Below are 13,023 nucleotides of genomic sequence, written 5' to 3' on the forward strand. Positions count from 1 at the left end.
TCAATGGGCAATCAGCCAGTGTGCAAAAGACAACGAGCCAGACAAATACAAAATGAAAGAAATCATAATAATAAGTAAGCAATAAATATCAAGAACATGAGGTGAAGAGTTCTTGAACATTTCAAAGCTGGGGCAAGTGAAGTTATCCCTTTTGGTTCAGAGCCTGATGGTTGAGGGGTAATAACTGTTCCTGAACCTGACAGCGTGAGTCCTGAGGCTCCTGTAGCTTCTTTCTGATGGCAGCAGCGAGAAGAGAGCTTGTTCTGGGTGGTTGGGGTCCCTGATGATGTGACCTTTTCTCCCCATCTGCGTCAGACTCAGAAACAATCTGACAGGGCTCAATCCCAAATGGACATCAGCTGTGAGAAGGGACTTTCGAACAAAACCTGTCCTGACCAACAGCCGAGATTATCCAGCAGACTGAATAATCTGAAGGCCAGCTTTCTGCACAGATCCTCCTGTCTTACTAAAGAAGTTTCATTGCCTGTACATAGGCCTCAAAAGCCTCCGCATGAAAACAGAGTCTACGGAGTTGCTAGAAAACGAGGAGGATCAGAAGATTTCAAAGAAGAGTTTGCCACTCAAATTTGAAGAATTTACATCCCCTCAACACCCCACTGCATACTCAACCCCCCTCCTCTCCCCACGCACCGCCGCCACCATGCAAAAGTAAGGAAACTCACGGTTTTCCCCCAGGAATTGTGGGCAGGCTCGGAGGAAGGCCTGAAGGACGCATATGAGGATGTGAGTCAAACGCAACCTGAAAGTAAAAATATCAGATGGGTCAATGGTGCTGCTGGACAAGCTAAAGCACATATACCGTATGTGGTAAGGACCGCTCAGTATGGGAATATACAAGACAAAAAGTCACAGAAGCAGAATGAGGCCCTTCGAGTCTGTTCCCGCCATTCCATCATGGCTGACCTATTAGCCCTCTTAACCCGATCCTCCTGCCTTCTCCTCATAACTTTTGATGCTCTGACTAATCCACAACCTGTCCTGTGTCTCACTCAGATGTGACTGCTCACCAAACCGCCACCACTATGCAAATCAATACCTTGCTCACCTATCAGCTCCGTTACAACATTACAGCGCTTTAGCTGTGCAGGCAGGACCATTAGGCTCCTCCCCAAATAATCAAAAGAAATGAAACATGTTTTCCCATTCCTTTAAGAACAGGCAAGTATACTTCTTGAGTGGATGCAAAGGAACTCACAACATTACTTTGAATAAAAGCACTGGGATTATCCCTGGTGCTTTCCCTAACCCCCGGTTCCTTTGTACAGGAGCTGGAGTTCTGAACCATTGACTCAGAGACATCAGTTCAAATCCCACCATGCCAGTTTGGGCAACTTAACCACCCAAAACCCATCAAGCTTAAATCCATACGCATACCCATGGGTGGACCAGCAATAATTTCCAGAGTAGCATTATGAACCCTCCTGAAACATCCCCACGAGGCAAAAAGACAGAGGTGTGATTGCCAAAATAAACATTTTTTATACCGCATTGATTTTTTTTTAAGAGCTTAGATCCTCTATTTTGAAGCTGTGTCTGGTCCTGGACTCCCCCTCTGAAGGGAGAATCCTCTTCACAGCCACTCCATCTAGGCCTTTCAATATTCGATGGGCTTCAGTGAAATCCTTCCCATTCTTCTAAAATTCTGGGGAGTACGGGTCCAGACACTTCAATCACTGCTCATATGATAACCCTTTCATTCCCGGAGTCATTCTTTAGTCAGAGAGCGTTGAATCTGTGGAATTTGTTGGCCACAGGCGGCCGTGGAGGCCAAGTCACTGGGTTTATTTAAGGTGGATAGGTCCTTGATTATTCAGGGCATGAAAGGTTATGGGGAGAAGGCAGGAGAATGGGGTTGAGAGGGAAATGGATCAGCCATGGTGAAATGCAGAAGCAGACCCAATGGTTCGAATGGCCCTGTTCTGCTCCATAGATATAGGAGCAGAATTAAGCCAACTGGCCCTTTGAGTGTGCTCCGTCATTCCATTGTGACCAATTTATTATCCCTCTCAAGTCCATTCTCTTGCCTTCTCTCTGTAACCTTTGACACCTAATCAAAAACTTACCAATGTCCACCTATGGCAATGAATTGCACAAATTCACCACTCTGCTGCTAAACAAATTCCTCCTCATCTTCATTCTGAAGGGATGTCATTGTATTCTGAGGCTTCCAACGGCATATAGGTTAGGGTTAGTAAATTGTGGGCAGTCTTTATCGGTGCCTGAAGCATGGAGACACTTGAGAACTGGTCCCCAGCACATCCTTGTTGAGCTGTTGTTGTAAACGATGTATGTTTAGATGTACATGTGACAAATAAGGCTCATCTCTTTGGATGAATACAAGAAATTCTGCAGATGCTGGAAATCCAGAGCACCACAAAATGCTGGAGGAACTCAGCAGGTCAGGCATTATCCAAGGAAATAAACAAATAATCTACATTTTGGGCCGAGACCCTTCTTCAGGATTGGAAAGGATAGGAAAAGACACTAGGATAGAAAGAGGGGGGGAGGGAAAGGAGCATAGCTGGAAGGCGATAGGTGAAGTCAAGTGTGTAGGGAAGGTCAAGGGCTGGAGAGGAAGGAATCTGATTGGAAAGGAGAGTGAGCCATAGGAGAAAGGGAAGGAGGAGGGGCACCAAGGGGAGGTGATAGGCAGGTGAGAAGAGATAAGAGGCTTTAGGATCTTTCAAGATCTTGGTGTGCACCTCCACAGTGCAGCAGCCCTTCCGGAAACACTGCAAAAATCAGTTAAAATTCTTCCGCACAATGCTGATACAGTTTCTGGATGCGTGTTCTTGGCTTGCATCCGAAACAACACTGAATAGATTTCACCCCCTGTTGTCACATGCAGTCACTGAAGCGAAATTTCATCAGTATAAAGCATCGTTAAGACTGATGAGAATGTAATTAGAACTCCATGAACCTGGGTTTTCATAGAATGCCTCTCTATTGTACAATAACACTGATTTTATGCCTCAATGAATATTTTTTTTTGTTTTGTGGGTTTAAGTTCACTGAGAATTAGGTTAAAACTGCCCACAGGATCTACAGCCTTTCCTATTGTTTGTCTGAGCTCTCTTCAAATCCAGACCACGTGCATGAAAGTTGAGTCTGCTAAGCCCCTGAAACACCATCTGTTAAGGTATTTAATTACTTACAGGGCAGAGGTTACACTAAAATAAAGTTAACAACTTGCTTTTTAATGCAATGCAATGCTACTTTAACCAGATGTGTTACTGAGGGATGTTAAGCTTTTCCCTTTCATTGTTTGAAAGTGATCATTTTAAATAAAAAGGTTTTACTCCATGATTTAAGCAGAAATTCAACTAGTAGAACAACAACTCAGTGACAATACACAAGGAATGGCAATTATTGGATCTTTTAGCCATACCTTGGGATTCATTACATGTGTTCTTTTTGGCCGCCATCTATAAAAAAAAAGCAAATCACACAAAATCCACTGTGAAAAAAGAACATAGGAGCAGAATTAGGCCATTTGGCCCATCAAGTCTGCTTCACCATTTCACCATGGCTGGTCTGTTTCCCTCTCAACCCAGTCTCCTGCCTTCTCCCCATAACCTTTCATGCCGACTGATTAAAGACCTATCAACATCCGGCTTAAATACATCAAGTGACCTGGCCTCCACAGATGCCTGTGGTAACAAATTCCACAGATTCACCGGCTAAAGAAATTGCTCCTCATCTCCTTTCTAAATGGACGTCCCTCTATTCTGAAACTGTGCCCTCTAGTGCTAGACTCCCCTACTATATGAAACATTCTTTCCACTTCCACTCTATCTAGGCCTTTCAATATTTGACAGGTTTCAATGAGATACCCCCCATTCTTCTAAATTCCAGCAAGTTAAGGACTAGAGCTATCAATCGCTCCTCATACAATAAACATTTTATTCCCAGAATCGTTCATGTGAACCTCCTCTGAACTCTCTCCAATGTCAGCACATCCTTTCTTAAATAAGGGGCCCAAAATGGCCCAAGTCATGGACCTAGGTAACTTTGGGACATTACACGCTAGGGGTTCCAAACCATGAGTCCACAGACCCCTCAGTTAACGGTAAGGAGTCAATGGCATTAGGAAAAAGTTGGGAATCCATGTTACAGGGAAGCGCTCCATTCTTTGCCAACATTACCAATGCCTGCAGTTTCTCGAGGAACTGACATTGTGAGGATAACAGCCGTGGACTTCCCAGCTGCTGCAGCTTTGTAACATGGGCCCAGGTTGCACTGGCGCAAAGCTACCTGGTGTGAAATTACTCCTCTACGTTAATTAAGGAATTAGTACAACTGGACTAACACAGCAGGGAAAATTGCTTTAAATAAACTTGCCAGATACCTGTACATTTGTATTTTCCTGCCCTTGGCAACATTTCCACCAGACACATTGATTTCCTCTGTGGTGTGACAGGCTGAGGGGAGACTTTATACAGACGTTTATAACGTTGGGGGTAGCACGTCAGTGTAGCGGTGAGTGTAATGCTGTTACAGCGCCAGCGTTCAATTACTCCACACTCTCTAAGCACTTTGTATGTTCTCACGGTTTTGCTCTGGGTGTCCCGGTTTCCTCTCACACCACAAAGGCTAATTGGTCACATGGGTGTAACTGGTCTTGTTGAGCTGGACAGACCTGTTACGGTGAGGTATCTCTAAATAACAAAACAGAGATAGGGAAGAATCTTCTTCCTAGGGTAAAAACGTTGGACGCTGGGAGGGGCTTAGATTTCAATTGAGCAAGTTATCTTTTAAAAAGGCAGAGAGCAGCTGGTGCTGGGAACGCACTGCAGGGAGCAGTGAGGTGGAAGCAGATATGATAGTGGTGTTCAAGGGGTTTATAGGTAGGCACATCAAGATGCAGGAAATGGAGGGACATGCAGGAAGATGGGGTTAGTCTAACTTGGCCTTGTGTTCACCACAGAGATGGTGGACTGATAGGCGGATTCCTGTGCTATACTCTTTCGCAACGACAGCAACTGGAGTATTACAGCAGGGGATGGTAGTTTAAATGAACTTGTTGAATAGTTGTACTGTACTATCCTTGGCAATGTTTCCATGACAGTCTGTACTCATTTCAGGAGTTCTGTGCAATATGGTTAGGATATCAGCGGACTAGCCAGACCAATCCTTTCCCATCCACCTGGCTTCACCTATCACCTTCTAGCTAGCCTCCTTCCCCTCCCCCCACCTTTTTATTACGGCATCTTCCCCCTTCCTTTTCAGTCCTGAAAAAGGGTGTTGGCCTGAAGGTAGTCGTCACTACCTCCTCCCATAGATGCTGTCTGGCCTGCTGAGTTCTGCCAGCATTTTGTGTTTTTTATTTCCAGCATCTGCAGATCCACTCGTGTTTGCCTGAAACGTTGACTGTCTATTCCTTTCCCTAGATTCTGCCTGACCTGCTGAGTTCTTCCAGCATTTTTTTTGTGTGTGTGCTGCTCTGGATGTCCTCTTTCTGCTGACTTTCTCATGTTCAGGACCAATTCTTTGCCCATCCTCCCCGCCTCCCAGCTCTGCTACAGTGCCTCAGTGAGCCTATCACGTTACTTAGTAATTTCCCATTTTATATCTGTTTAGAGATGGTGAAGCAGAGATAATCTCTTCGTTTTGAAACAACACACACTCACAGTTGTCAATGCAACCTTGCTGCAGCTGAACGACTGAAATAAAACTCAAACTGTGAAGGACATTCTGGAAGAATATCTTTAAAAACCGGCTAGTAATTCGACCTGAGGTCAGATAAGCTGTTGCTTCTGTGGTTTCTGTCATGACCCATTCCCTTTCAATTAAATTATAGTCCCTTTACTAATTCCCAGTCATCTTGCGGACTCTGTCCTGTGATTGCAATCAATACACTGTAACTAATAGACAACGAGATGAAAATGAGGCTGTATGCATTTCTTAACCGTGACACAAAAGCCAAGTAATGACAGTGCCAGAAATCAAAGATAAGATGGAAGAAAACAAAGCTGTCATAGGATAGACAGTACCTTTGGAGAGACATATCGCATGGCCTTGAGTAATGAAGAGAAAATCATTAACTTTCACCAGCTCCCTGTCATGAAATTGACAGGACGCTGGGATTCTTGACATGGTTTATGCCACCTTGGCATCCTTCACCACTAAAATTAGCAACAGGCAAGATGCTGGTTCACAGGAGGTGGATGCAACTGGCAACTCGAGTGTTTACTTTGCATCTGATTCTCTCTGTTGATGGGTCTGGAGTCACATCTTTAAATTCCTTCTCCTAAGAACATGAGTGAGTGAGTTGGTTTTTATGATAACTTAGTTGCTTCATCATTACAATTATTAACTTGCTTATTCCAGAATTATTGCATTCATGAATTTACACTCCACTAACGTCACAGTCGGTCTGAGCTCATCTTTCTGAATCAATGGTCCAAGCCTGTAGGTGCTGATCTTGTAACGTAACCCACTGCACTACAGCCCGCAGATTCTGGGATTTGCTATACCTTCTTCTGGTCTCCCTGTTTTAGCTGTTTACAGGCTGGTCTTGCAATGAAATATTCTGTAAGTCTTAGGTAATAGATCATTAACTGTATTGACATCCCAAATTGCAATTATGAACAAGCAAATCCTTGGATTCTAAAACAGGAATCTTACATTTTCATGTTACGTTTCATAACTCTAGAAACTAATTGAAGGAAAAAAAATGGGAGCTGGGATAACTGTACGCTTAGTTTCACATTTAGTGAGGCGCTCACATACGACGTGGTGGCGTAATGACGCAGGGCCGCACGGTAGCATAGAGGTTAGCACAACTGTTTTACAGTGCAGGCGACCAGGGTTCAATTCCTGCCCCTGCCTGTAAGGAGTTTGTACGTTCTCCCCGTGACCGCGTGGGTTTCCTCCCACAGTCTAAAGATGCCCCAGTAGGTAGGTTAATTGGTCATGATTAGGCTGGAAATTGGGGGATTGCTGGGCGGTATGCTCAAAGGGCCTATTCTGTGCTATATCTCAATAGATTTTAAAAATTTGCCTTTCGCTTACTATATGCCCGCAATAAATTATGTAAACAAAGAATCAAACAGCATATATACAATATTACTGAAATATAAATACACTACAATTTACATTGAACTTTTCTATAATAAATATCCCAAAATATAATGGATTTTACCGTGGATATCTCACTTATACTTCATTCATCCATGTACTGTATCTTCAAATCTTTATTTGGTTCTCTGTGAAATGTGCAGGATTTTAACCATCCAGCTTGATGACATCACAGAAGTTTCCAACAAAGGTGTCCATTCAGCCCAATATGTCTATACTAACCAAAAATGGACTATCAGTTAATTGCATTTCCTGGTTTCTGGAATGTCACAGCACTAACAGCAGCACTTGGGGCAGCACAGTGGCAAAACAGTTAGAGTAACGCTCTGCAGTCACAGCGACCCAGCTGCGATTCCCACTGCTGTCTAGAAGGAGTTTGTATGCTCTCTCCATGTCGGTACGTGTTCCTCTGTTCTTTCAGTTTCTTCCCACTTTCCAAAGGCGTATGGGTTAGTGGTGCAGGTCACATGGGCGTAAACAGATGGCGTGGGCTCGTTGGGCCGGGAAGGCCTGTTGCCATGCTGTATCCGTCAATAAATAAAAGAATTTACGTGCTTATTCAGGGTCTTTTTTTTAAACACGTTGGAGGTTTCTGTCTCCGCCACTCTCTCGGGCAGAGCGATCCACATCCTCACCAGTCTTTGCACAAATCTGTCAAGCTGCTCTATAATCCTCCAACCAATTAAACACTGCTGCGGATCACAGTATGTCCCTTTGACCCGACACGCTTGAAGGAAATAAGCAATCCAGGGCCACAGATCACTAGATGTTTGTGGTCTGATCTCTTCAAGACCGAGAGCGTACATCTTCACCACAAGACTGACCACTAAATCTAGGCCATTGTTTCAAATTGATAATACGCATCAGATTTAGATTAGTTTATTTTCATATGTACCAGGGTGCAATGAATTTCCTTGTTTGCATGAATCTCGGTATTCACGGTAATATCAGATACAACAGTAAATAGTGTTGATAAATACAGAACTACTGGTCAGCCGGCCAGGAAGTCAGTTGCAGACGGGGCACCCAAAGCAAAGGTCTGAGAACTTACAGGTGAGCTGCTTTAGTGTTGTGTGAAATTTTAGTCTACGTTGCGGTCTTCAAACTGAAATAAATGCGAGCTCAGTTCCAACATTTAGGAGACGCTTGGATAGGTATATGGATGGTAGGGGTATGGAGAGCTACAGTCCTGGTGCAGGTTGATGGGAGTAGGAATGGACTAGATAGGCCAAAGGGCCTGTTTCTGAGCTGTACTTTCCTATAACTCTATGACTAAATGCAACTGTACCTTTGAATGAAGATGAAGTAGGGGAATTTGATGGAAAAAAAATTGTTACAAGTGCTACAATTCATCCAACATATGAATTGAGGAGCAGACTCGATGGGCTGAATGGCCTATTTCTGCTCCTATGTCTTATGCTTTATATATTTCACATCCAAAGGCTCCTTGTATCGACTCAGGAACCCATACGGAGTGCAGCAGATTCTGGACACGTTAAAAGAGAATCAATCCTTACCATAGGCGATCGACCATACACGGCTGCGGAGCTCATTTGAGGTGAGATGTGGAGGCTTGCGTAGGCCCCAGGGCTGGGCAGCTCCCCATTCATTCCTGCATGGGTCATCATTCCAAATGGCGTCGGGTAGGGGCCAGGGACTGTCAATGGGCTCCTTAGACCTTAGTGGAGAAGCACATAAAAGAACCATTTATAAATACCCCCCAACGTACAAAGTACCTTTACTTAGAAAAATCAAGCCCAGAAGAATGCATTCACACACATTCACATCCACACTAACATACGTTAGTGGACATTATCTCACACTCAAAAAAATGCATGCAATGGAGGTAAATTAACTGAATGAACACAGAATTACTCACACCATCAGACACACTAATTCAATAGTTCCAATTAATATCGGAGAATGTATACAATATGCAGCCTGAAATTCTTACTCTCTGCAGACATCCATGAAACAGAATGTATTCACCTTCACGTGCAGGCAGGCAGAAATTAAATTGCGGTGTCATGCTGCATGGAAACAGACCATTTGGCCCAGCTGGTCTGTGCTGAACCAGATGCCCATTCAATCTAGTCCCACTTACTCACATTTGGCCTATATTCTTCTAAACCTTTCCTATCCACGTACAGGTCCAATTGCCTTTTAAAAGTTGTCAATGTTAATTCCTCAACCAGTTCCTCTGGCAATACTTTCCATACACACTCAGCGGCAATCTTATTAGGCATTTGAGGTTCCTAATAAAGTGGCCTCTGAGTGTACGTTCATGGTCTTCTGCTGCTGTAGCCCATCCTCTTCAAGATTTGACAGGGGTGTGCATTCAGAGATGCTCTCCTGCACACCGCTGCTGTAACACATGGTTATTGAAGTTACTGTCACCTTCCTGTCAGCTCAAACCAGGCTGGTCATTCCCCTCTGACCTCTCTCATTAACGAGGAATTTTCACCCAGAGAACTGTGAGTACTGCCCTTCCTTGAGTTAGCCAGCTAGGGTGGGAGCCTGCTTCAACCACCTCGTTCATCTGAGCTGCCAGTTCTGGATGTAATGCTGTTGGTTTCTTCAGCCAAAAGGCGAGGATCATGTCAGACTCTGGTGATGTGTCCATTTCTTCATACTTGCTACCCGTTGCTGGACATCTACTGCTGTGATGGCGACTGGTTCCTCCTCTTGGGGGGGGGGGGGGGGGGTTGCAGAGGCTCGCGTGTCGGTCTTTCAGCCATTGGGCACTGGTGATGCTTCTTTCTCCCGTATACTCTTCCTGTGCTCCTCAGTTGCTGTTTGATTGGTTCAGGTACTGGCACGTTGTTACTCTGGAAATGTGCGAATGCTTTCCCAGCTTCTTTGGAAAAGATTGCATTTATTTGCTTGGCCTCTGCGTTCTTAGTGTACTTCTGTAGTCTGGTGGCCAGAACTACTAACTATTGCTTGGCATTTTCCAGGGCTTCAGCTACAGACGTACCTCTGCCCTTGCTTAGTAATTGAGATGGGTCTTTGATCTTCACACCTCTCTGGAGCTCAGCTTTCTGACCTCCACCCTTGTGGTTTTCATCTTGGCTTCCACTCGTCATCTCCAGGAGGTGTTATAACAGTACTCTCCGTTGTATTTCATTTTGTAGCTTAGCATTTCTAGAATTTGACACTGCTGAAGCAAACGAGAGAAAATCTGCAGATGCTGGAAATCCAAGCAACACACACAAAATGCTGGAGGATCTCAGCAGGCCAGGCAGCATCTACGGAGAAGGGGGCAGTTGTTGTTTTGGGATGAAGTCCAGTCCTGATGAAGGGTCTCAGCCCGTAACTGTACTCTTTTCCATAGATGCTGCCTGGCTTGCTGAGTTCCTCCAGCATTTTGTGTGTGTTGCTGATGCATACGTCAGGTTATTAGTCTCGGTTATGTTGGAGGTTGCAGGTGTGAGTAGTGCCTCACTGGGAGTTTCTAGCATACTGTCTGATGGAATTATGTCACTAATTCTGGGGAGCCTAGTTCATTGATTGACAGTCGCCAGTTGAGCTATGATCTCCTTTCTGATTGTAGCAGCCAGTGTTGATGTGCCCCAAGGTGAGGTTTGAACCTGCGTTTCCTGTATACGAGGCACTATCTTTGCGCCATCTGTGAGCCGTGGAGGTGGGGGTTTGAACTTGTATTTCCTGAGCTGCTCGGTTATGCCGTGATGTTACTGTGGTGCACCATGATTGGATGCTTTCCAATTCAAGATGTGACAGCAATCCCCTGTTGCCGATATTTGATCGTTGGTAACCAGTTGTTTCTCGGTGAATGTGGACGATGGTCCGTTGTTGCCAGGGTCCCCACACTTGCTTGATGTATCCTCTTTCCTGTGGGTTGCTGTTAAAGTAGCATTCCATTAATTCCATGTTGTCCAGTCTCGTCCATCTATGGTTTGTTCCGGCAGCCAATTCCTCGCCGGATGGTCCCGGTTCACCAACCACTGGCCTGGACCTTGTTAATCTGGCAGGACTCTTCCTGTTCTTGTCCTTCTCATCCAGAGGTTTTTGTGGGGAGATGTAGTGTGAGCGTGAGGAGTCAAGCCCAATATCTTTACTGGACCACCACCACCAGGATCCAAACCTTGGATATGCACATTTCTTGTCGTAATTCACAGTTTTTATTATGTACTGCGACCTCATAACAACAAATTTTGTGACATATGCAAGTGATATTAAACCTGACTCTGAAGAAATGCAGAAAACATTAATATAATTACACTGTGTGTGAAGCATGGAAAAATTCTTCCTAGCAATGTATGACCCCCATGCGATGAGTTGGACACTGATTATTTACTTACTGGAGGTATAACATGGTAACAGGCCCTTCTGGCACAATAAGCCTGCACCGCCTAAATATACTCATGTGACTAATTAACCTACTAACCTGTGCAGGTGGCCCCCGCTTTTCGAACGTTCGCTTTACGACAACTTGCTGTTACGAAAGACCTACATTAGTACCTGTTTTCGCTAACCAAAGAGGATTTTCGCTTTTATCAAAAAAAGACGCCCGCTTTATACGTGTGTTTACCCCAAGAAAGACTACCATGACCCCAAGAAAGACTACCATGACCGTGAAGCCTTGTGCGGGCAGTTGTTTGCGCATGCGTGTATGTGCATATGTGTGTAATTGCGTACGCATGCCTGTACGTGCTGATTTTTTTTCTCCAAATCGATTTTGGCTTGCTGCCTTCCCGAGTTTGATAAGTGAAACTACACCATACCTACAATATTTCTACTTTATATAGGGTGTAAATTTATCATATCATTCCTGCTTTTACTATATGTTAGCGTTATTTTAGGTTTTATATGTTATTTGCTTTGATTTGGTGGGTTATTTTTTGGGTCTGGGAACACTCAAAAATTTTTCCCATATAAATTAATGGTAATTGCTCCTTCGATTTATGACATTTCGGCTTACAAAAGGTTTCATAGGAACGCTCTACCTTTGGATAGCGGGGGAAACCTGTCCATCCCTGGAATATGTGAGGAAACTGGAGCACCCAAAGGAAACACACAAGATGACTGGTAAACGTAGCAGCTGGAATTGAAATGCACGTTCACTAAAACAACAAGCACTATCACTCCACTGGATTCACTCTGGATGGTGATAAAGACATTCCCCCGCACTGCATCCTCCAGCGTGTGCACACTTCAGAAAACGCTGGGCTCTGTTCCGCAACTAAAATATACAGTCGCTCCGCCGTGCGCTGCCTGCTCAGCCCTCCCTGAAAAACAGGGATAAACATCTTACCCAACGTGTCCACACTCGGTTTACTGGAAATCTGTCGCAATCGAGAGGCAGAGCTTGGACCAGGGGTTAAGGAGTCGCTCCGGGGTGTTGGGGTGATAGACTTGGAGACTGGAGTAGTGGCCTTCTCATTCTGTGAACAATTAGACAAAGCAACGGTGAGATCAAACCTGAACTCATCTTAGAAATGAGCTTCCATCTCATGTCTGAGCCTCTTAGTGCAATTGCTGTGTGACAAACTTGGGCACAGCAAGACCCCATAAACCCTGGTATAAAAATTAACAGATAAATACTAGTTTCAATCCCAGGATGAACCTTTTCCTTTCTGCAGAATATTATCCCATTACACCAGAGGCCAGAGCAGACCTTGGTCTAATATTTCTGCCCACTTGTAGTCACACAGCACAGAAAAAGGATATTCAGCCCACTGATCGCATGCTAACCATCAACCACCCACTTACACCGATCTTGTATTAATCCCTTTATTTTCTCCCCATATTCTCAACTACCACAAGATTATACCACTCACCAACGGATGAGGGGCAATTTGCAGTGCCCTATATACCTACCAACTTACGCGTCTATGGGATGTGGAACGAAACAAGTATCTGAATAAAATACGCACGGTCACAAAGAGAAACATGCCAACT

General features: G+C 44.5%; 1 protein-coding gene across 7 annotated transcripts in view; it reads right to left on the reverse strand.

Annotated features, from left to right (window-relative positions):
* Positions 1-13,023, reverse strand: part of LOC140739785 (transducin-like enhancer protein 4) — a 253,383-nt gene that overhangs the window by 18,780 nt on the left and 221,580 nt on the right. For all 7 annotated transcript variants that reach the window (XM_073068307.1, XM_073068305.1, XM_073068304.1 and 4 more), the window contains 3 exons: positions 12,377-12,506; positions 8,619-8,779; positions 684-760 (listed from right to left, as the gene is read on the reverse strand). In XM_073068307.1, the coding sequence (XP_072924408.1) occupies positions 684-760; positions 8,619-8,779; positions 12,377-12,506 (368 nt within the window). The remainder of the gene's footprint in view (positions 1-683; positions 761-8,618; positions 8,780-12,376; positions 12,507-13,023) is intronic.

The sequence above is a fragment of the Hemitrygon akajei genome, chromosome 16, assembly GCF_048418815.1.
Source record: "Hemitrygon akajei chromosome 16, sHemAka1.3, whole genome shotgun sequence".
NCBI classification, from domain to species: Eukaryota; Metazoa; Chordata; class Chondrichthyes; order Myliobatiformes; family Dasyatidae; genus Hemitrygon; species Hemitrygon akajei.